The sequence below is a fragment of the Bos grunniens genome, chromosome 10 (genome assembly GCF_055505025.1).
Source record: "Bos grunniens cultivar Pamir isolate PY7600 chromosome 10, Bosgru_T2T1.0, whole genome shotgun sequence".
Classification (NCBI taxonomy): domain Eukaryota; kingdom Metazoa; phylum Chordata; class Mammalia; order Artiodactyla; family Bovidae; genus Bos; species Bos grunniens.
Genome location: NC_141174.1, coordinates 14,602,569 through 14,624,540, shown reverse-complemented (window position 1 = coordinate 14,624,540; position 21,972 = coordinate 14,602,569). Strand labels below are relative to the sequence as shown.

The 21,972-nt window shown below is 54.2% G+C and overlaps 1 protein-coding gene across 1 annotated transcript; it reads right to left on the bottom strand.

Moving 5' to 3' along the window:
• Positions 1-474: 474 nt before the first annotated feature.
• On the bottom strand, positions 475-21,439 carry ISM2 (isthmin 2). Its single transcript, XM_086318896.1, is given in 9 exon segments — positions 475-4,363; positions 4,365-4,463; positions 5,698-5,776; positions 5,978-6,107; positions 7,452-7,655; positions 7,658-7,817; positions 9,293-9,528; positions 18,518-19,063; positions 21,403-21,439. Coding segments are annotated over 9 exon segments (1,935 nt in total). The 3' UTR covers positions 475-3,919.
• Positions 21,440-21,972: the final 533 nt, after the last annotated feature.

Below are 21,972 nucleotides of genomic sequence, written 5' to 3'. Positions count from 1 at the left end.
ATTTAAGTGCCAAGGTAAATTATATTAGAAAGGAGGGGGATGAGCATTCAGTTCAGTTCAGTCGCTCAGTCGTTTCTGACTCTTTGCGACCCCGTGGACTGCAGCATGCCAGGCCTCCCTGTCCATCACCAACTCCCGGAGTCTACTCAAACTCGTATCCATTGAGCTGGTGATGCCAACCAACCATCTCATCCTCTGTCGTCCCCTTCTCCTGCCCTCAATCTTTTCCAGCATTAGGGTCAAATGAGTCAGCTCTTGGCATCAGGTGGCCAAAGTATTGGAGTTTCAGCTTCAGCATCAGTCCTTCCAATGAACACCCAGGAGTGATCTCCTTTAGGATGGACTGGTTGGATCTCCTTGCAGTCCAAGGGACTCTCAAGAATCTTCTCCAACACCATAGTTCAAAAGCATCAATTCTTCGGCGCTCAGCTTTCTTTATAGTCCAACTCTCACATCCCATGACTACTGGAAAAATCATAGCCTTGACTAGACGGACCTTTGTTGTCAAAGTAATGTCTCTGCTTTTGAATATGCTGTCTAGTTTAGTCATAGCTTTTCTTCCAAGGAACAAGTCTTTTAATTTCATGGCTGCAGTCACCATCTGTAGTGATTGTGGAGCCCAAAAAAATAAAGTCTGCCACTGTTTCCCCATCTATTTGCCATGAAGTGATGGGACCAGATGCCATGATCTTCGTTTTCTGAATGTTGAGCTTTAAGTCAACTTTTTCACTCTCCTCTTTCACTTTCATCAAGAGGCTTTTTAGTTCCTCTTCACTTTCTGCCATAAGGGTGGTGTCATCTGCATATCTAAGGTTATTGATATTTCTCCCAGGCAATCTTGATTCCAGCTTGTGCTTCCTCCAGCCCAGCATTTCTCATGATGTACTCTGCATATAAGTTAAATAAGCAGGGTGACTATTGTCAATAGTCACCACAGCCTTGTCAATACAGCCTTGACGAACTCCTTTTCCTATTTGGAACCAGTCTGTTGTTCCATGTCCAGTTCTAACTGTTGCTTCTGACCTGCATGCAGATTTCTCAAGAGGCAGGTCAGGTGGTCTGGTATTCCCATCTCTTTCAGAATTTTCCACAGTTTATTGTGATCCACACAGTCAAAGGCTTTGGCATAGTCAATCAAGCAGAAATAGATGTTTTTCCAGAACTCTCTTGCTTTTTCGATGATCCAGCGGATGTTGGCAATTTGATCTCTGGTTCCTCTGCCTTTTCTAAATCCAGCTTGAACATCTGGAAGTTCACGGTTCACGTATTGTTGAAGCCTGGCTTGGAGAATTTTGAGCATTACTTTACTAGCATGTGAGATAAGTGCAACTGTGCGGTAGAGCATTCTTTGGCATTGCCTTTATTTGGGATTGGAATGAAAACTGACGTTTTCCAGTCCTGTGGCCAGTGCTGAGTTTTCCAAATTTGCTGGAAAATTGAGTGCAGCACTTGCACAGCATCATCTTCCAGGATTTGAAACAGCTCAACTGGAATTCCATCATCTCCACTAGCTTTGTTTGTAGTGATGCTTCCTAAGGCCCACTTGACTTCACATTCCAGGATGTCTGGTTCTAGGTGATCACACCATCGTGATTATCTGGGTTGTGAAGATCTTTTTTGCATGGGATCAGCATTAGGTATAGATTAAATTTAGATAGTGTATTTAAGTGTCAAGGTAAATTATATTAGGAGGAAAATTAGTTTCCTGTGAAAACAGACTCTGGTGTATCTTTTTTAAGTTTCTGCTAAAACATAATTAAAACATTCCTGTGCTAATCGTAGGCTTCCCTAGTGCTAATCCTATTGAATTCCCCATTCAAGAGACGGGGAAGGGAACTTGGTTCCCATCTAGGGACCTGAGATGCTGCCCTCTTTGATCCTGTAATATTCTAGTTGCACCAGCATTGTTAGATTGTGATCCCAGACCAGACTAACACACTTACCTTTAGGTGTGATGGTAACTGGAAACATCTGCCTCTCTGAGCTTCTCCAGGTAGCGGCTCTGAACAGACCTTGTCTCATTTGGCTTCCTGATGTGACTTCCCCAAATGCTTGGAGTGACAGTGGAGTGTATGGTAAGGGTACCAACTAAGGCAGGGTACAGGTCCACCTTGGCCATCTTTTAGGGGTAGTCCTTGGGACAACTCTGCATCAGATCCCCGTGCAGCAAGTTCCTTGGGGAAGTAGGGCCACTTCCTCTGGTGTCAATATAATTTCTCTCTCTGACCAAAGGACTCTGAATGTGCCCCTGAGGTCCTGCTAGCTCTTCCTTGCCTCTCAGGTAACCCTTTATGAGTCTGAGTAAAGATAACCTAACCCATGTAAGCTCTGCACCCCGGATCTCTGTCTGCCCAGCTGGGTTGTATGTGTGTTAAGTCACATCAGTCATGTCTGACTCTGCGACCCCATGGACTGTAGCCCGCCAGGCTCCTCTGTCCATGGGATTCTCCAGGCAAGAGTACTGGAGTGAGTTGCCATACCCTCCTCCAGAGGGTCTTCCTGACCCAGGGATTGAACCCTCATCTCCTCTGTTTACCTGCACTGGCAGGCGGGTTCTTTACCACTAGCGCCACCTGGGAAGCTCAGCTGGGTTAGGTAATTACAAACACAGCCCAGGCAAGCTTGGCTTAAGAGGTCAGCAAGGGCTCCCTACAGTTCTCTGCTCCCCTGGGAACTCAAATTCTTTATCAGACAGAATTAGAAAATAAAGTGCTTTGTTGCTGAAGTTCCCAGAGAGCTTCAGGGCAGCTGTCTAAGGGTTAGTGACCAGCCTTTTAGAGGCTTTTGTGAACAGAGACAACTGGGACATCAGCATTTCAACCCACAGAAGGCAAAGAAGTATGGCTGCAGAGGGGAGAGGGAGGTGAAGGTGAGGGGAGGCAGGGAAGAGGCAGAAGGTGCTAGCAGAGCTGATCATACACGTCTCTTCCCAGGTCTGAGCTCAGTGCATTCAGCGACATCACCTTGGGAGCTTGAAGTGGGCCACAGTGGGTATGTTTACACCACAGAAATTGCCCAAACACTGTAAACCAGGGCTGTCCCCTAATACACAGACACAGACACACCAGGGCTGTCCCCTAACACACATCTACACACCTACCTACACACCCGGAGAACTGATCTACCAGCTCGCCCTACCAGCACCTGACCCACCCTGCTTTGGTTCCGAGTCCTCCCCAGGCCTGACCCTGTGCTCAGTCAGGGTGGTGTGATCTCCCAGCCCCACAATATTCCTACGAGTTGGATAGAACAGAGGTGAGCTGGACAAAGAAAGCCCCTAGAACTGGTCGATCCCTGCCCCACTCTGATATCCTGCCTCGTCTTGGCTGCCTCAGCCTATCCACTTATGTTTCCACAGCGGACCTTCGGCCCTAGACTGAGGTGGTCTCCACTGGAACCTCCATGGGAAGCAGCTTCGTGGGAGGGCTGATGACCACCCTCCCAGCAGGGGTGGGCAAGACGGCCACGTGCCACCGCTCAGAGCCGAGGAAGGCAGCTGGCCCGAGGGCGGCGTCGGCGGCGGGCCGCGGGGGTGGCAGGGCTGGCCCTCGGGTCTGGGGCTTTTGGGGGACTTAACGCAGGTTCCGGGAATCACCCCTGCGTGTGGAGATCCCGGCTCACCCCTGCTCCCATGCCAAGGGAGAAAAACGGGTGGTCAGGCGTGTTGGGAGTTTCTCCACAGACTACGCATTTCCCGGCAGCCCCTGCGGCCTCCCCCTGGGCCCCTGGAGGGGGCGGAGCTCCTCCCCCTGGGCCCCTTACACACCTTTTAAGCCGACCCCACACCGTGCTGACCTGCCCGCCCCAGGTTCCCAGGCAGAGGGCTCGAGGCTCCAGGCCGGCCTCACCAGGTCTGGGCAGAGGTGGGGCGAAGGCGGGGGTCCTGCGAGGAAACGTTGTCCAGCGCGGCAGCCTCTCGTTAGTACTCCTTGGCTTCCTGCAACTGGGCCAGGTACTCCTCCTCGGGAGGGTTGTCCGCGCAGGCTCGGCCATTGTTGGCGGGCCGCACCGCGTGGTAGTGGGTGCAGTCCGCCTTACACGGGATCCAGGGCAGCGTGTCCACCTTGAAGTGAAGCTCGGGCGAGACGTCGGTGCTGACCAAGTCGGGCGCGCCGGCACCCTTGCCCCGGGTCAGCAGCCGGCTGCTCACGTCGTAGCAGCAGTGCTGGGCTGCCGGCGTGCTGCAGAGAGCGCAGGCAGAAGGGGCTGTGGACCGGTACTCGTCCAGGCGCTCGCACGGGCCGCCGGCATCCCTCCAGCGGAAGCTGCGGCCTTGATGCTCCTCCCACAGGCTCACGGCGCTGGACACGGCCTCCAACGCGTATGCGCATGGGCAGCTGGGCAGGGCCCGCAGCACCTGGCTTCAGGTACTTGGCCAGGAAGTCACTCTTGCAGTTCAGCCACTTTTCACAGCTGTCCACATTTGCAGAGGGCAGGGGAGGTGGCAGGGGAACAAGGGACCGGTCAGCCCCTGGGTGGGGTGGGGGTTACTCAAGGGCCAGTACAAAGGTGTGGCTTGGAGGCATCTTAACGGGTAGGCGGGGAGGTACTCACACCCGAGCTGGGGGCAGAACGACCTGGCCAACACGGTCGGGAGAGACCACATATCACCACGCAGGCAAGCTGAAGCAACATGCCATGACCACATGGACAACGGCCAAGGGGCTAGAGGAGGGGGCCAGCAAGCCCCGATGAGCTACCCTTTGTCCTTTTAGATGCGGGGTGGTGGGAAAGATCCTGGGATCTTGGGGAAGGAGCTGGGGTGGTAGGGGGCAGGGACAGCTGTTTCAGTCTCCCGGTAAGAAAATATTTCCCTGTTTTAACCACTCTCACTGGCCTATTCCTGTTCTTAACCTTACCCTTCTCAGGTTCACTCTATCCTTCTGGGCCCCCAGCGGTCCCTGTGTCTATGCTGCCCTCCTCCTCTCTCCCTCTGTTGGGAAATGTGGCTTCTCTGACCACACAGAACAAACTGCTCCTTCCTCTTTGCTCCAGACCGTTAGGGCCCACTTGGCAGTGTTGGGCCTAAGTTGGTCCTGTGCATCTTTCCCTCTAAGACCCGAGCCCCTTGAAGGCTGGGACCGGACTTAAGTCTTCTGGGAATCTCCTGCCCGCCACAGGGCTGGGTGCACCTTCCTGGCTCAGCGAGCTTCTGCAGCATGGAGCACAGGAGTCAACTGCAAGGAGGCTGCTGGCAGCTGCCTGCCTCCTTGGGGGTGCAGATGAGCGCCAGGGACACAGATGGGGAGTGTGCTGGTGAAAGCGTGGCCTGCTCCTCACTGCTGGAAAGGAGCGGTCTGGAGCTCTGGACCCTGACCAGTTTTGACAGCACCTGCTCCCCAGACAGAGCTTGCCAGGAGCATCCAAGAGTGACCAGGGAGGGCAAGCTACAAGGTCCCTGTCCTGTTCTGTTCCCCTGGATGATCTCCCAAGCTCTGTGGCTCCCCTCAAGACCTTCTCAGCAGGAATATCAGGCTGGGAAAGGCCAGTGGGCCTGGCAAGGGGGTTGCTCAGAAGTGCTACGGTCCCCTTGCTGGGGAGGCTAACCTTCCAGCTGAAAGATGTGCTCTGCATCCAGGAGGCACTATTCCTGCCAGTGCAGTGAGGTTCCACCCTTCCGAGAGAGGTTCTCCTCCAGACCCCCAGAGGACAGGGCTAGCCCCCCACACTGACCTGGGTGGAGCGTGTCCATAGCATCGCCAGGGGCTGCCACCTCTCACTGTGGAAGCCCAAGGGGTCCTTGTCCTCGGCACCTTGGGGAACAGAGGAGACCAGGCTGGTGGTGCCACAGGGCATGTCTGTGCCCCCAGTGGGCGCCAGCCTTCACTAGGCTTGTGGTGCCCACAGCCACCTGGGACGGGGCAGGACCACCACGTTTGTGAGCTTCCTGGCTCCCCTCTCCCGAGTCCACCCTGTACAAGGCTCAGACAGTGCAAGCCACTCCCTCTGCAGGCGCTGGGGCTCATCTCACCAGGACGGGGGCAGGTCGCAGGCGCAGGACTTGGAGGCAATGCAGGTGTAGCTGCAGGGCTGAGTCCTCTGCTGGCCACTGCCACAGCTCCCACTGCAGAGAGACCAGGGGCTCCACTCCTCCTGAAGCTCATAGTCTGGGTCAAGGCAGGGAGCCAGGTGTGAGTGGGCAGAGCCCATGAGGTGCCCTGGTGTGAATTAGCAAAAGGCACCCCCTTCCTCTGCAGGACGCAGCCCTGGGGCCAGGACTCCCCTAGTGGATGAAGCAGGGGTCCAATTTCAGCCCCACTCACCTGTTCAGCTTGGCACCCCTGTGCAGTGAACACTTGGGCAAATGCAGGAGGTGTCACAAACCCCAGTCACCCCTTCTGTGCCCACATAGCAACACAGAGCAAAGCTATCTGGAGGCCACTTGATCGCTGCTGGGGGGACCTTGGAAAAGTCCGCCTACATCTTTAAGCTACACTTTTATGGCAATCAAAACCATAGTTGACAATACTTTCCTGGCATTTGGGGTATTAAAGAATGTCCCTGCTCCCCACGTTAGTGACCCAGTCCTGCTCTGAGGGACCCGAAATGCACCAGGGCTCTCACTGGAACCCCTGAAGTACTCAACACACATGCCTGGCCCTCTCCTCACTTCCCAGGCAGGTCTGAACAGGCTGGCACCAAGTGATTAAGAAAAATCAATAGAAGAAATGTCGAAAATCATGAAAATTCTGCCTGTTAGCTTACGTGACTCTGGTAAAACAGGGAAAGCCTGCTATGACTTAGTCTGAACCAATGATGTGTCACTAGGGCTCTGGAAAGTACAGCTGTAACACTGCGTGAAACATTCTTACCCAGGGAAAACCGGAACTGCAACACGCAAAAATAAAAATGCCTGTCATGGTGGCGGGGCGGGGGGTGGGGGGGGCAGGTTTCAGGTGATATTTTCTGAACAGTCTGTGTTGTCATCTTGCTTTCTAAAATAATCATCGCCAATACCTTGTTTACTATGTACTTAGACTTTAAAAGCATTAACTCACCACTCTCTACACTTAGTTCCAAGTAGTAAGGGTGGTGCCCATCTCCATTTTGTAGAGGAAGGAAGCGAGGCCCAGGGAGGTTAAGTAACTTGCCCAAGGTCACTCAGCTGGTAAGCAGCAGACCCAGGATTCAGACTCACACAGTCTGAGGTCAGTTGTGAGTGGTGGGATTTATAATATTTCTTAATTTGTTGGAAAACTGATAGATGTAAATAAATATTATTAACAAATGCCTGTTTTGCTTAAGGGATCTCAGGGCTATTGTAGAGTCAAATGTTTAAAAAATAAAAGCCTTTGCAAGCCTTGGGTGTTACTATTGAGCTGATGATGGTGTTGGTACAGGGCCTAAGCTCCAGACTTCCACAACTGCCCCTGCCCAGGAAGCTGTCACCCTTATTTCCGCTCAGGACCTCCAGGGGCAGCAGCCAGGGAGGTCAAGATGGGGGTACTCACCGTAGCGATCAGGCTCCTCAAAGGCCCAGTCTCTGGGAGACAGTGGGCCCTGCTCCCAGCCTCCTGCGGCCCCACTGAAGCCCGGCTCCTGATCATCTCTACCGTGTTCCTCACTGTCCTCCTGGTCCTCACCCTCACTGTACTCTGGGGGGTCATCCTCCTCTTCCTCCTCCTGCTCTTCCCCTGAGGCTCTGCCCTTGAGACGGGCCTCTCTTCCTCACCCTCTGAGTAGCCCCAGGAGAGAGGCCAGAAGAGTTCCTCAGCAGGCAGCCAGCAGGGGGCGCCCTCGGACCAGCGATTGTTGGGCTCAGCCATCAGGTCCACCTCCAGCTCATCCTGGGGATCCACTACCACGTCGATAGTCACCTGCAGAGGGACAGACACACCCAGCCACGGAGGGAGGCCTTAGAGCCAGGCTCCAAAGAGGAGGGAGATGATAGGCCTAGGGTCAGGGGGAGAGGTCCAACCCCTTCTCTAAACCAGCCCGTTCTTCTGGTCAACCTTCTTGGTCTCCCTGGGGCAGCTGGGGTCACAGCCTAAGCCCTGGCCTTGCATCAGAATTTGAGGGAGATTCCTGACCCGCTAATCTCACCCCAGACAGATTTAACAAGTGTGAGATGGGACCAGATGTGATAGTTCTAACGTGCCAGGTTGGAGATCCACTCATTTATGAGAAGCTGGGTTTGAATTCTGGCTCCAGCAGCCCACAGACTGCCCAGCTGCTGGGGCCACCAACAGCCCTGAACCTCCACTTCCTCATTGTAGGGCCAGAAAATGAGACCAAGTGACAACAAACCCCCCAGAAGCCCGGGGAAGGGCTCTTGTTCACCACTTTGTGGACAGAAAATAAATAACGTGAAATCATTTATGTGAATGTGAACTTTAAAAACATCATTTTGGGGCTATTATGAAGTAACATGAGGTCAAAGGACAAAATTGGGTGGGGGAACCAACAAAATACAAAGAAAAGGGAAATCACCCATATTCCATTTGTGACAGGTAACATTTTGGTAATTAACACTCCAAGTTTAGATATACGGATACACACACGCATACTTTTAAACAACTTTAGAATGTTATGTGTTTCATATTTTTGTGGTTTTTTCTTTCAGTGAAAGTGTTTTATAAGCTGTAGATGGTACACAAAATGCAGGAATTATTATCTTTAGGGATTCAGGGCTGACAGTGAAGACTGTAAGCTGGAATTCCACCAACCTCTCTAGTTTTCTCTCCCATAAAGCCCCTCTGGTGGGCGATCTACCCTATTCTTCTTCAGGGGCCTGTAGTAAGGAGTGGGCCTGGCCAGGGAAGATCAGACCTTCAGGGCTTTCTACTTGAACTCTGCCCATATTCCAGGAACCGCCTGCCACTCAAGAAACATTCTCTGCTCATTCAGTCCTCATGATAGCCCTGTCAGATTGGTGCTGTTTGCCCCTTGCTATGGTCTAACTAGACATGATTAGATAACATCACCAACTCAATGGACATGATCTGAGCAAACTCGAGGAGATAGTGGAGGACAGGGAAGCCTGGCATACTGCAGCTCATGGGGTTGCAAAGAGTCGGACACAGCTGAGCGACTGAACAACAACATCTAGGCGATAGAGGCTGTGAGAGCCACGTGATGGTCTGCAGCTAAGAGGTGGGGAAGCCCGACTCCTCCTACTCCATAGGTGGGGCATGAGAGTCACCTTGTCTGACCCACACAGGACCCCCGTCCTCCACGGAATAGATGAGGATGAGATGAGATCAGGATGAGATGCCTGACCTCGGAGCTGAGCTGTTGAGCCCAGCTTTTCTCCAGGAATCCGCTGGGTCATGGCCGCCCTTGTAGCCCTCACCTGGATGTTGGGGTTCAAGGCACTCAAATCTGTATTGGTCAATGCTGGCAATTTCTGCAGCTCCAGCAGCAAGGGAGCGTCCTTCAGGGTCCCAGGTGAGGGCGTCTTATCTAGGACCAGGGGTGCTGATTCAGGGAGCGCCCGACATCTGTGTCGACGTGACCCTGCCTGGAGGTGGGCCCTGGAGAGCAGAGGGGTCTCCTCCTCTTCTCTGGGAGAGCTGGGATCTGGGGAGGCTGAGGTCAAGGCCCATGTGGACCTGGGAAAGGCTGGGAGGGGGTGGGGAGCAGGGGGGAGGCAGGAGGTTTGGGGCCAGACCAGGTCACATACCCACTTGTGACCACGCACCCAAACATGTCTGTTTGGGGACTTCCCTGGTGGTCCAGTGGTAAAGAATCTGCCTTCCGGTGCAGGGGACGCGGGTTTGACCCCTAGATGGGGAGCTGAGATCCCACAGGCCGTGGGTCAACTAAACCCATGATTGCAAGGAACAGCCTGAGCAGCACGGCGAAGACACAGCACAGCCAAATAATAAATTAATTACACAAAGCCACGTCTGCTCTGACACCTCAGAGGGTGGACGATGCCCCCAAAGCGCTCGGGTGAAATGATGCCAACGTGAGGCATGAGGAGGAGGGGTCAAATCAGGTTTCTACACACGGAAGAGGCACAATCCCACCTCCTCTTTCACAGATGGAAGAAACGGAGGCCTGGAGGGGAAGGGAGGTGTTTTAGGCAGCAATTCCAAAGTCCAGTTCGCAGCCTCAGAATCCCCCAGGGCCCTTGTCAGAGAACAGACACTCCGGCCCTCCCAGGTCAGGGCAGGGGGCTCGGAGAGCCTTGACACAGGTGTGGGCAGCGGCCCTGGACCCTTCCCCTCTGACGCCCCCCTGCCACCTGGCCTTCCCAAGCCATCCATGTAGGGTCTGTATTCCCTGGCATCCTTAACCACAGCTATAGCTTCCTTTGCCTGCCCACCTGGGGCCCGGATTTCCAGGCCGTGGGTGTGTCCGTCTGTCTGCCAGTCAATTCTCTCTGCTGGCCAGTGTCATGAGGTCCACACTGGGCCTGTCCTTGCTACAGCGCAAGTAGTGAGTGAAAGTAGATCCTGGATGTCTCTGGCTCTTTCTCTGGCCTTCTCTGCTCAGACTGGGACACTGGGAGCTCAGCACCTACCTCCAGGCTGCAGCCCCATTGCCCAGGTCCCTACACCAGGGCAGAACGAGCCTGTCCAGCTCTGTCCCGTGAGCCTCAGGGGCTGGGAGCCTCTGGACCCTGCTTCACCCAGGCCACAGCCTTGACCCTGCCTTCTACTTCCTAGCTGGGCAGTGTGGTAGTACTGGAAAACATGGATCTGGAGAGTCAGTTCTTCTTACCAGCTCATTCAATCTGGTGATTTCCCATCAACAAAATGAGGACAATAATTCCTGCCTGGAAGGACTGTCAGAATTTTACTTATCCAACACTTCCACAGCATCCACTGTGTGCCCAGCACTATTTCAAATACTTAATTGCTTGCTTCATCCTCCCCAAAACCCTCAGATGTCAGTGCTAGCTGTCATCTCCATTTTGATAATGAAAACTAAGGCACCGAAAGGGCAAGTAACTTGCCTGGAGTGACACAGACATTTAGTGGGAGAACCAGGATTTGAACCAGACAGCTTGGGCCTAGAGTCCACACTCTTAATCATCATGCTCCAGCCCTACAGGTGAGAGCGCTGAGAGTCTACTGCACAAATCAGGGACTGAATCAGTCTGATTTCTCACATCTCTCCCCTTTGACCCCTCTGTGGTCCCCAGATGCCTGGTTCCAAGGCTCCTGCCCTAAACACCTGGTCCCAGGGCAGCCCTGGGCCCGTCTCAACCAGCACTCGAAATTCTGAGTGAAAGTGTTCTGGTCCAGATAGCCAGGGTGGATGAGTAAAGGATGGACAGAGGAGTAGGGCAACAACCCAACACCTTCACCGGCCAGTCTTGGAGGCCTGGAGCTTCCCCAGATGATGGCTTCCTAGCAGTTCCCACCCATAATTCCTACCTGTCCCTGTGACTTTGTGTAGTCAGCCTGTCTGCAGCCTCTGAGCACAGAGAAGGGAGACTTGGGGGAACAGGAGTTCAGGGTCTGCAGCCTTTCCAGGTGATTTAGATGGCCCAGCCTGGTGGGCATAAGTGCCGTGTTTCGCCATTTGGCAGTGATATTAATAGTTATCACAGGAGGGAGTGCTGCTGGCATCCAGTGGGTAGAAGCTAGAGATCTTACAATGCATCTGGGTTGCCATTTCCTCCTCCAGGGGAGTTTCCTGACCCAGAGATAAAGCTGCCTCTCCTGTGTCTCCTGCATTGCAGGCGGATTCTTTACCACCGAGCCACCGGAGAAGCCCTTTCATAGCAAGGAAATCAAGGATTTTTCCAGTCGACAGTGCTATTAGTTAAGAAACCCTGCTCTAGAGGCTGCCAGGTCTGAATCCCAGTGGTGGCCTGGTTTCTGATTTGTGGGACCCCGGCAGGTGTGTAACCTCAGTGAGCGTCCTCATCTGTAACTGGAAACAGCGACGGGACAGAGCTGGTACCCAGCGGGCGTTCAAAGTATCCATTCCCAGCCCTCCCTGCCCTGGTGCCACCTCGGGCCAGATGATGAGCAGAGCCCATAGGAAGCCCTGGCTCAACTTCACAGCCATGCACCCTCCCTTCCTCTCTGGGGGCCTCCTGCCCTGTATCAGCCCCTGGGGAACCCCTGAGGGTGGGGGTGGCTATCTGGCCTTCGTCTGGGTTCCCTGAGAAGCCAACCCTGAGACAAAGCTTCAAGGGCAAGTGGTTCCCTTGGAAGGTAATCCCTGGAGACCAAGTGGGGAGTCCGAGAGTGAGTCGGGGAAGGGAGGCAGCTAATAAAAAATGCTCCATGAAGCCAGTGACCACAGTGGACCACTAGCATGCGTCCCTCTGGGAGCCCCAGTTACCCGTCAGTCACTGGTTGAGGGAGGCTGGGTGTGGGAGAGGATTTGCACTCCAGCCACGTCTGGCTTGCCATGAACAGCTCAGAGCAGGTCCCAGTGCTGGCAAAAGCCCTCAGACAACAGGAAGTGAAGCCCGTGGGGAGGTGGGCAGAGCACCCGAGCATCGTCTGAGCATGTCTTCCATACCAGGCCCCGGCCAGGTCCTTTATGTACCTTCTGACACTTACTCCAGCTAGTAAGTGTCAGCCCTGGGCAGAAAGAAATGTCTGTCTGCTTTGCTCACATGTATCTTGTGCTCAGTACGGTGCCTGGCACCCTGCAGGCGCTCAGTAAATCACTGCTGTGGATGACCGCCAGCAACACCAAAGGGTGAGTGTGACTATCTCTGTGTTAACGATGGGGCTGTGGAGGCTCAGAGAGGGCGAGGGATTTACATAAGCTCTCGCAGGTCACACTAAAGGAGTTTGTGTTCATCTGCAGTTCTGCTGGATCTCAACGCCCAGGCATCAGTGCAGAGGTGCCTGTGCAGATGCTGAGGCCAATAACCCTCAAGGGCAACCACCTCGGCATGCAGAGCACCTCCGCCTTCATCTTCTTGTCTGGTCCCTGAACGTGGGGGTAACGAGTGCAAGGCTGGAGGCCACATTGCCTGGCTTCAAACCCCAACTTGGACACTTACTGTGTGACCTTGGGCAGGTTACTTAATCTCCCTGAATTGCTCCCCCTGTATATTAGGGAAATGGCTGGCCGTCCCTATCTGTAGGATGGCTGGGTTAGCATGGTGCCTAGCACACGGCAAGCGTGTGGTGAATGTCACCGAAGGGAGGTGATAGATCGTTCTCGGAGAGAGAGAGGGGGCAGTAGCCCTCTAGCCATCACAGTTAGCTCTTTACATCTTATTTGGTCTGAAGAGCACATCCGCCACCCTACCACCGAGGCAGGATTACCAGGCAGTGCACGGACCTCCAGGACATTCTCAAGCAATTGCCGAGGCTCCAGCCTGTGTAAGAAGACCTGCTCTGTCCCACGGGGCCACCTCCCACATCTGTTACGCTCAAATGTGGAGCTTCCCGTGTGTACAAATACACAATTCCATTCTTTCGGGGGATGGTGCCATTACCCTGATAAACATGAGATACACTGATATATACCAAGTTATAGCCCCACCATCCATTGCCCCTCTCTCTGTCACATACACACGGGCCCACGCATACCCTCCCAGGCTTGGCAGGGCAGCCCTGACCCACGTGTTTCCAGTTAACCCAAGAGCCTCCCCCTACAAATGCTTACTGCCTTGCTCGAGCCTCCCTCACAGGCCCCCTGCCTCCTCCTCTCATACCTCCTCTCCGGGGTCGGGAACTTGTTCCAGATAATGAAACCCAGTTGCAGGATCCCGCCTCCTCTAACCACCTGCTTCTGAGGCCCAGGTGAACCCTCCAGAGCCAGGCTGCACACAGTCACTCCAGCTTCCCGGAGGTGCTGGGGTCCCAGCAGTCAACGGCCAGAGGACCACGGGCAGGGGGACGGGGCTGGACGTCACCCTCCTCCCTGGCATGTGCTGTTCTAACCCAGCCCACCCTGGCCCCACCGTGGAGACCTCGGAACACGCCCTCCAAGCACCAGGGCTGGCTTCAGGCTGTGTGACCTGCGTACCTGCGCCAGGCTTATCGCCCTGCTGTTGCCATCTTGAAGCGCTTAGAGAACCCACTGTCATTCTGCACGGGGCCACTGCTCCCGGGCACCCTGTAGGCACTGACACACACCAGGCCCTAGCATCATCCTCGCTTCCCAGAGGAGGCAGCCGAGGATCAGAGAGGTGAAGTAACTTGCTCGGGGTTACACAGGGGGCTTTTGAACTGTGGTGTTGAAAAGACTCTTGAGAGTCCCTTGGACTGCAAGGAGATCCAACAAGTCCATCCTAAAGGAGATCAGTCCTGGGTGTTCATTGGAAGGACTGACGCTGAAGCTGAAACTCCAATATTTTGGCCATCTGATGCAAAGAACTGACTCATTGGAAAAGACCCTGATGCTGGGAAAGATTGAGGGCAGGAAGAGAAGGGGACGACAGAGGATGAGATGGTTGGGTGGCATCACCGACTCAATGGACATGAGTTTGAGTAAACTCCGGGAGTTGCTGATGGACAGGGAGGCCTGGCATGTTGCAGTCCGTGGGGTCGCAAAGAGTTGGACACGACTGAGCGACTGAAATGACTGACTGACTGACACAGGGGGTTGGCAGAGCAGGTTTGCAGGCAGGTGATAAGGCTGGAGCGCCCATGCTCTCAACCCTTGAGCTTTGCCACCTCCAGGCAGGGGCTGCACCCTCTGGCACGCTGCCTGCCACTCCAGGGTACAGAATGTGTCAAACAATCAAAACACTAGAGCAGGATGCTCTGCTTTTCTCATGCCTCCTTCACTTTGGTCCCCGGAACCATTGAGTGAGGTGAGAGTGGCAGGGGCGAGGTGAGGACACCGAGATCCAGCGAGGAGGCTGCAACCTGCCTGGACCACTGAGCAGCCGCGCCTCCGGGGCCCCGTTCCTGACCTTCCCTCTCTCCCTCACCTGGCTTGCCGGTGGTTCCAAGCTCTCAGAGCGAGAAGGATGGTCTGGGGGGAGAACGGAGGTCATAGTCAAAGTGGAGGGAGGAGCCCAGGTGCCGGAGGTGGCAGAGGGCAAGGCCACAGGATTGGCCCCACACAGGCCTGGGTGCCAGTCCCCCTTTGGTCACTTACTCACCCATTAGGCTAGAAAAATACCTGCTTCTAGGTGCCACCCACCTGGCAGGTGAGACCTTTCAATCCCCAAGGCTCCTCCTGCAGTCCAGGCCCTGCTGCTGGGTAACTGGCTGGACGATGGACAAGGACTGAATTGCCAAGTACCCACCCCCCCAAATACACACCCACACACATATGCATGACGCTGCCCTGGACAGCATCCCTGGAGAGGCTCCTTCCTCTGTGTCCAGTCCTTCATCTCAGCCTGTGCCCTCACAAAGCACCTCCTCCCACCATGGGGGAGCCCCTGCTGCCACAGCATGAGTGTCCCCAGCTCTGCCCTGGGGGGTGGATCCTTCCTGAAGGACAGTCCTTGCTGCAGAGCAGTTGCCCTCTCTCGGTTCTTCTCTCTTGGCTAGTTCTAACCTCCATCACCCTCTTGCGGCTGCAAGCCCCCAACTCTCCTCTGCCCTACCCCAGGGTCTTCCCTTGCCAGCCAAGGAAGTGGTGGGTGCCAGGGTTAGGTGCCCAGAGCCTGAAGAAGTAAGCAGAGCTGGGTTTGGATCCTGGCTGATGAGTTACTGGACCCACTGTCAGTTTCCTTGCCCTTCATGTGAGGACACAAAGGCCTGGCACACAGAATGCTGGGCCCTGCGGCCGTTTGCTTAAGGCTGCTTGATGTTTGGCTGTTTGCTCCTAACTAGAACAGAAGGCAGGCTTCCCTGTGGCTCAGACAGTAAAGAATCTGCCCGCAATGCAGGAGACCCAGGTGCTGTCCCTGGGTTGGGAGGATACCTTGGAGGAGGAAATGGCAACCTACTCCAGTGTTCTTGCCTGGGAAATTGCATGGACAGAGGAGCCTGATAGGTATAGTCCATGGGCTCGCAAAGAGCTGGACACGACTGAGTGCGCATGCCAGGCTCTATACTAGGGCTGGGATGTGACTTTGGCTCTGAAATAACTCATCCTCTAGGCTGGCCTTGGGGGCAGATCCAGAAACATACTAAAGATAATCACAATATAAAGTGGTAAGTACAATACTAAAGTATTTATGCCAAATGGCTAGAAAAATGCCAGTTTAATTAATTAATTTTATTTCCACTGTCATCTCCACCCCCGAGGTGGGACTGGCGAGAGGGTGTTCGGTTCCTCTGGATTGTCCTCAGCAGTGGCTCCCAACAGTGGGTGGGAAAGCAGGTATCTCTCCGGGGAAAATGTCTGGTTCTGTTGGGGGTGGGGTGGGTGGTGGGTGCTACAGGCCCCTAGTAGGTAGAGGCCAGGGACACTGCTAGACATTCTACAACATTACAGCACAGAACTGTACAACCCCAAAATGACTGCGGTGTGAAGGCTGAAAACCCTTGGTCCATAGGATGTACTCTCAATAGGGGCAAAAGTTAGATATCAGGGAAGAGGCAAAAAAAAAAAAAAAAAAATCGAAGTATTACAATGGTTTGTAACACTCCAAAGGGCCATAGTACATGAACAGACAGTATATATGTGGTATTAAAATTTCATGGGGGGAGGTACTTAGAACAAAATAGAGTCTAAAAATCTCCTTAGGAGGGAGGGCAGTTGTGAAAAAAATATGGATAGACAGTGGTCCACAGAGACCCCATTAAAATGCAGTGTGTGCATGCACAATCACTCAGTCTTGTCTGACTCTTTGGGACCCCATGGACTGTAGCCTGCCAGGCTCCTCTGTCCATGGGATTTTTCAGGCAAGAATACTGGAGTGGGTTGCCATGCCCTCCTCCAGGGGATCTTCCTGACCCAGGGATAGAACTCGTGCCTCCTGTGGCTCTGGCATTGCAGGTGGATTCTTTACCACTGAGCCACCAGGGAAGCTCCAAAACGCAGTGATGGGAGGTGCCTCCTTCCCATTGTCTCCGGAGTGACCTCAGCAACCTGAGCACCAAGAAGGTCCCAAGCTGGGGCTCTCTTACTTCACAGCACTCTCCTACACACACCTCGGCCCTCAGTCTGGAAAAGGAGGACCACGTTGGCCTCCTCCTGGAATTGCAGGGCACAGGGGAAGGGCAGGACCCATACCATACAGGCCTGCTCATGCAAACCCCAGAATGAGTCTGGCAGGGTCTGTTCCCATGGGATGAGTGTCCACAGCAGTCCAGGAGGGATGGGTGGGCTGAGGACGACCAGTGATGGGAGACCTGGGTTTTGACAGACAGGGGTTTCTCTCCATGCAGCTCAGGCAGTAATGAATCCACCTGCAATGAGGGAGACCTGGCTTCCATCCCTGGGTTGGGAAGATCCCCTGGAGGAGGGCATGGCAACCCACTCCAGTATTCTTGCCTGGAGAATCCCATGGACAGAGGAGCCTGGCAGGCTACAGTCCGTGGGGTCCCAAAGAGTCAGACACAACTGAGGGACTAAGCACAGCACAGAAACTACTTTTGGTCTCACTCCTTTGACTTCAGGCTTATCCAAAAGCCCACTCACAGACCCCCGCTTGGCCCCAGAAAGTGTTCCTCTACCTCTTACTGGCCTCTTCTTCTTGTCCAAGCTCCTAGTAATACAAAGGTCCCACCCAGCAGTTGGAGGACCCCCACTTACTACCTCAGTCAGTCAGTTCAGTCGCTCAGTTGTGTCTGACTCTTTGCGACCCCATGGACTGCAGCATGCCAGGCCTCCCTGTCCATCACCAACTCCCAGAGCTTGCTCAAACTCATGTCCATTGAGTCGGGGATGCCATCCAACCATCTCATCCTCCGTCGTCCCCTTCTCCTCCTGCCCTCAATCTTTCCCAGCATCAGGGTCTTTTCAAATGAGTCACCTCTTCGCATCAGGTGACCAAAATACTGGAGTATTAGCTTCAACATCAGTCCTTCCAATGAACACCAGGACAGATTTCCCTTAGGTTGGATCTCCTTGCAGTCCAAGGGACTCTCAAGAGTCTTCTCCAACACCACAGTTCAAAAGCATCAATTCTTCAGCACTCAGCTTTCTTCACAGTCCAACTCTCACATCCATACATTACCACTGGAAAAAACCATAGCCTTGACCAGACAGACCTTTGTTGACAAAGTAATGTCTCTGCTTTTGAATATGCTATCTAGGTTGGTCATAACCTTCCTTCCAAGGAGTAAGCGTCTTTTAATTTCATGGCTGCAATCACCTTCCCTCAATTCACACCCCAAAGGACTCAAATCCTTTGCAGATCTGACTGAAGAGGCTGCAGCGGAGGTGGGGGACTGGACTGTCGGGACCTCAGCAACCCCCGCCCGCCGGCCCGCAAAGGGCGGGGGTCCTCGCCCACCCTCCTCTAGGAGCGCGCCCCGGCCCGGCCCGGCCCGGCTGCCGGCGAGGTTCGCTCAGGGCCAGGCAGCCGCGGGGACGCGCCGGGCGGACAGGAGAGGAAGCCGGGCGGCTCCGGGATGACTCCGCACCCCACTCCGCCCACAAGTAAATTTCTCCCCGGGGGTGGGGGCCCCCGCAGGTCGGGGGCAGCGGGCCAGCGCCGGCTGCTCGGGGACGTCGGGGCCGGGCCCTGGCTGCCCGCCCTTGCGGGCCGGAGGAGCAGGGACCGAGCGCGCCCCGCCGCTCACCTCTGCCAGCTTCGCGGGGCTCCGGCCGGGGCCCCGCGGCTTCCGCAGGGGGAGCCTTCGCACCGCGGCCAGCAGCACCGCGCCCAGGAGGAGACCCGCGAGGCAGGGCAGGCGCCGCACCCTCTCCCTCCCGAGGCGGCTCTTCCCGCCGCCCCCGCGCCTCCCGCCGGCTCCGCCAAGTGTGGGGATGTTCCGCCTCGCCTCCTCCCGGCAAGCGAGCGCGGGGCCGACGCGAAGGCCAGGGGCTCCGCGGAGGCGCGCGGCTCCCCCGGAGTGTCTCCCGCCCTCCCTGGAGGACTGGCCGCCCGCGCTTGTGGACGCGTCTTGGGCCTGCGGGCAGCTTCCTGTGATCCGGCCGTCTCCCCGCCCTCGGTCCCCGCCACGGTCGCCGTCGCAGCCCCAAGCGAGTTCCTGTTCGGGGAAAGTGGCGGCCTCCCGACCGCGCTCTCCAGTCCTGCGCTGCGACCCCGGCGGGGTCACCCCGGCCCCCCCCCCCCCCCCACCCCACCTGCCCGGGCGCTCGGTCGGCGACGCCGGGGCTCACGGACCGCCAGGGCCTCGCGAGCAAGGGACGCGCCGCAGCCCAAGACGCGGGAGCCTTCAGATTTTGGGCAAATGTGCCCAAAACCAAGGGAGGTTGGCTTGGGGAAGGACGGCCTGGAAATCACTCCCCTAGAGCTCCTCCAGCTCCCTTGCAGGAGGTTGAGACCCGTAAAACACCTGCTACTCTGCACCCAGTTTTCCCCCTGGTGTTCTCTGAGCACTTCAAGAGCCAGGAAAGAGCTGAGACTCGGGTGTGACAGCAGCCAGCCACATTTGAGAGAGTGGTCGGAAGATCCTGCCCTGCCCTGCCATCCTGGGTAAAAGAGTGGGACCCCCGAAGCCCTCCAGCCAGACACTCGTGCAGGGACCCTCCCGTGTAGAGCGTGCGAGTCAGCTTGTGATAACGATCAGGAACTCTGAGTGGCAGCGAAGATTTTAGAGGCCCGGATGGGGCTGTTAGGGACAGTGAGCCCTGTGACACAGGGCAGGTGGGGTGGGGTTTGGACAGGTAGGTGAGAAGCCATCAGAAGGCGTAATTAGGAGATGCCTATCCAGGGGATATGGAGCAGCAAAAAGGCTGCCCGGATTCTGGACAGGGACAGCAGATCCTGGGAGATGCTGGGAAGGATGGCCAGAAACCTGGCCCTAGGGTTCCATTTGGGATCTGGTTTAGCCTTAGAAACTCCTAGGAGACTGGACACATTTCTAAGAAACCACTCTCATCGCGGACAGCTCCACCCTGAATGGTCCAGTGTTCTGAGCAGTGGATCACAGGGGTTATAGCCGGGGTCTGGAGTCGGTCACGGGTTTGAACCTTGCTGCTATCATTTACTAAGCAGGTGATATTGGGCAAATTCTTTGACCCCTTGGTGGGTGCTTTTGTCATCTGTAAAAGTGTGGGGGATGGGGAGGGGTTACTCACCTCACAGGTGTGAGGAGTAAATAAGAATCCAAGGACTTATATTAGATTGAGCTATATGAAGTTGCCAGGCTTCCCTGGTGGCTCAGATGGTAAAGACTCTGCCTGCAATGCAGGAGACTTGGGTTTGATCCCTGGGTTGGGAAGATCCCCTGGCGAAGGGCATGGCAACCCACTCCAGTATTCTTGCCTGGAGAATCCCATGGACAGAGGAGCCTGGTAGGCTACGGTCCACGGGGTCACAAAGAGCCGGACATGACTGAGTGACTAAGCACAGCACATACGAAGTTGCCATTCTGGGGTAAAAAGGGTCAAAATGGGTAATTTCATATGGTTCAGCCTAATAAGATGGCCCGGAGAAGGCAATGGCACCCCACTCCAGTACTCTGGCCTGGAAAATCCCATGGACGGAGGAGCCTGGTAGGCTGCAGTCCATGGGGACACAACTGAGTGATTTCACTTTCACTTTTCACTTTCATGCATTGGAGAAGGAAATGGCAACCCACTCCAGTGTTCTTGCCTGGAGAATCCCAGGGACGGGGGAGCCTGGTGGGCTCCCGTCTATGGGGTCGAACAGAGTCGGACACGACTGAAGTGACTTAGCAGTAGCAGCAATAAGATGGCTAGTGTATACATGTCAAAACTCCCGGTAAACACTGAAATACTAGCCCAAAGAAACCTAGCATTTGAGTACCTGCTATGCCCTATTGCTTTTACTAAATGTGAAGTTGTTTTCTTTAAGGATTTTTTTGGTAAAATGGTTTTCACATCCAGTTCAATATTTTGTCGTTTCATCAAACTTTTGCACCTTGCACCAGATTAAACATGGAGTTTGAAAATCATGAGTTCATTCATTCATGTCTACCTGTCTCCAATTCAGTCACTACCACTCCACTGGGAGTCCCTCTGCCCCTTACCTGAACAGCTATAATAGCTTCCTGATAAGTCTGTATTCACTCCTGTTCTCACTCCCTCCTTCCCAAGTGCTGTTGCTTATCTTTTCTTTTGTTGATCAACTTTATTGAGGTATAACTTACTTACAACAAACACACCTATTTTAGTTTTCTTTGTTGGGGGGTGAAGTAGAAAAATGTAGCTTTATTGCTTTACCAGGCAAGGGGGACACAGTGGACTAATGCTCTCAAAACCCAAGTGTCCAAACTTGGGGAAGATAGTGACAAGTTTTATTTTTATTTTTTAAAGATGTATTTGGCTGCACTAGTTGCGGCATGCGGGCTTATGTGGAATCTTCCTGGACCAGGGATTGAACCCATGTCCCCTGCATTGCAAGGTGGATTCTTTACCACTGATCCACCAGGAAAGTCCGATGTTTTATTGTAATTGTTCAAAGACAGCGTGATCAGCTAGTGGACATTCTTCTGGTGGGTGGGTGGTGAGGTAAGGAGGAGTCCACACCATCATCCTTCAGGTCCAGTTGGTCTGGGGTGTACATGCTTGTGGGCAGCATACCATCATTAATCATTAATTTTTTCCATCTGGAGGGGGTTACACTACCTGCAGAATAGCTCCAAGATACTGTTGTGTGTATCCTTTGATGGGGAACCAGGACCTTGCCCCAAAGCTGCTCTTGACTGTTTCTCTCTGCTCTGGCCTCCTCTCCCTTCCCTAATTATCAAGTGCTTGCATCTGTCCATTGGAACTCAGAGGTCAGAGAAGCTGAAGGAAGGCTAAAGCACACTTATTTTAATTGTATAGTTGAATGAGTTTTGACAAATGTATACATCCAGGTAATCACTACCATCATCATGATACAAAAATTTCTCAGAACTCCAGTTTCCTTTGGTGAACTGCAGGAAGAATAAATATGCTTCAGTGGAAAACAATGCATTGTCTACAGTTGCATCCTTTGAGTTATCTGATTCTAGTCTTTCCTTGTTTTGGAGCTGTTTTACAACTTTGAACGTTGTAGGTAACTAACAGCAAAGCTAAATAATTCTTTTCTATTTAAATGCAAATTCTGTCCTG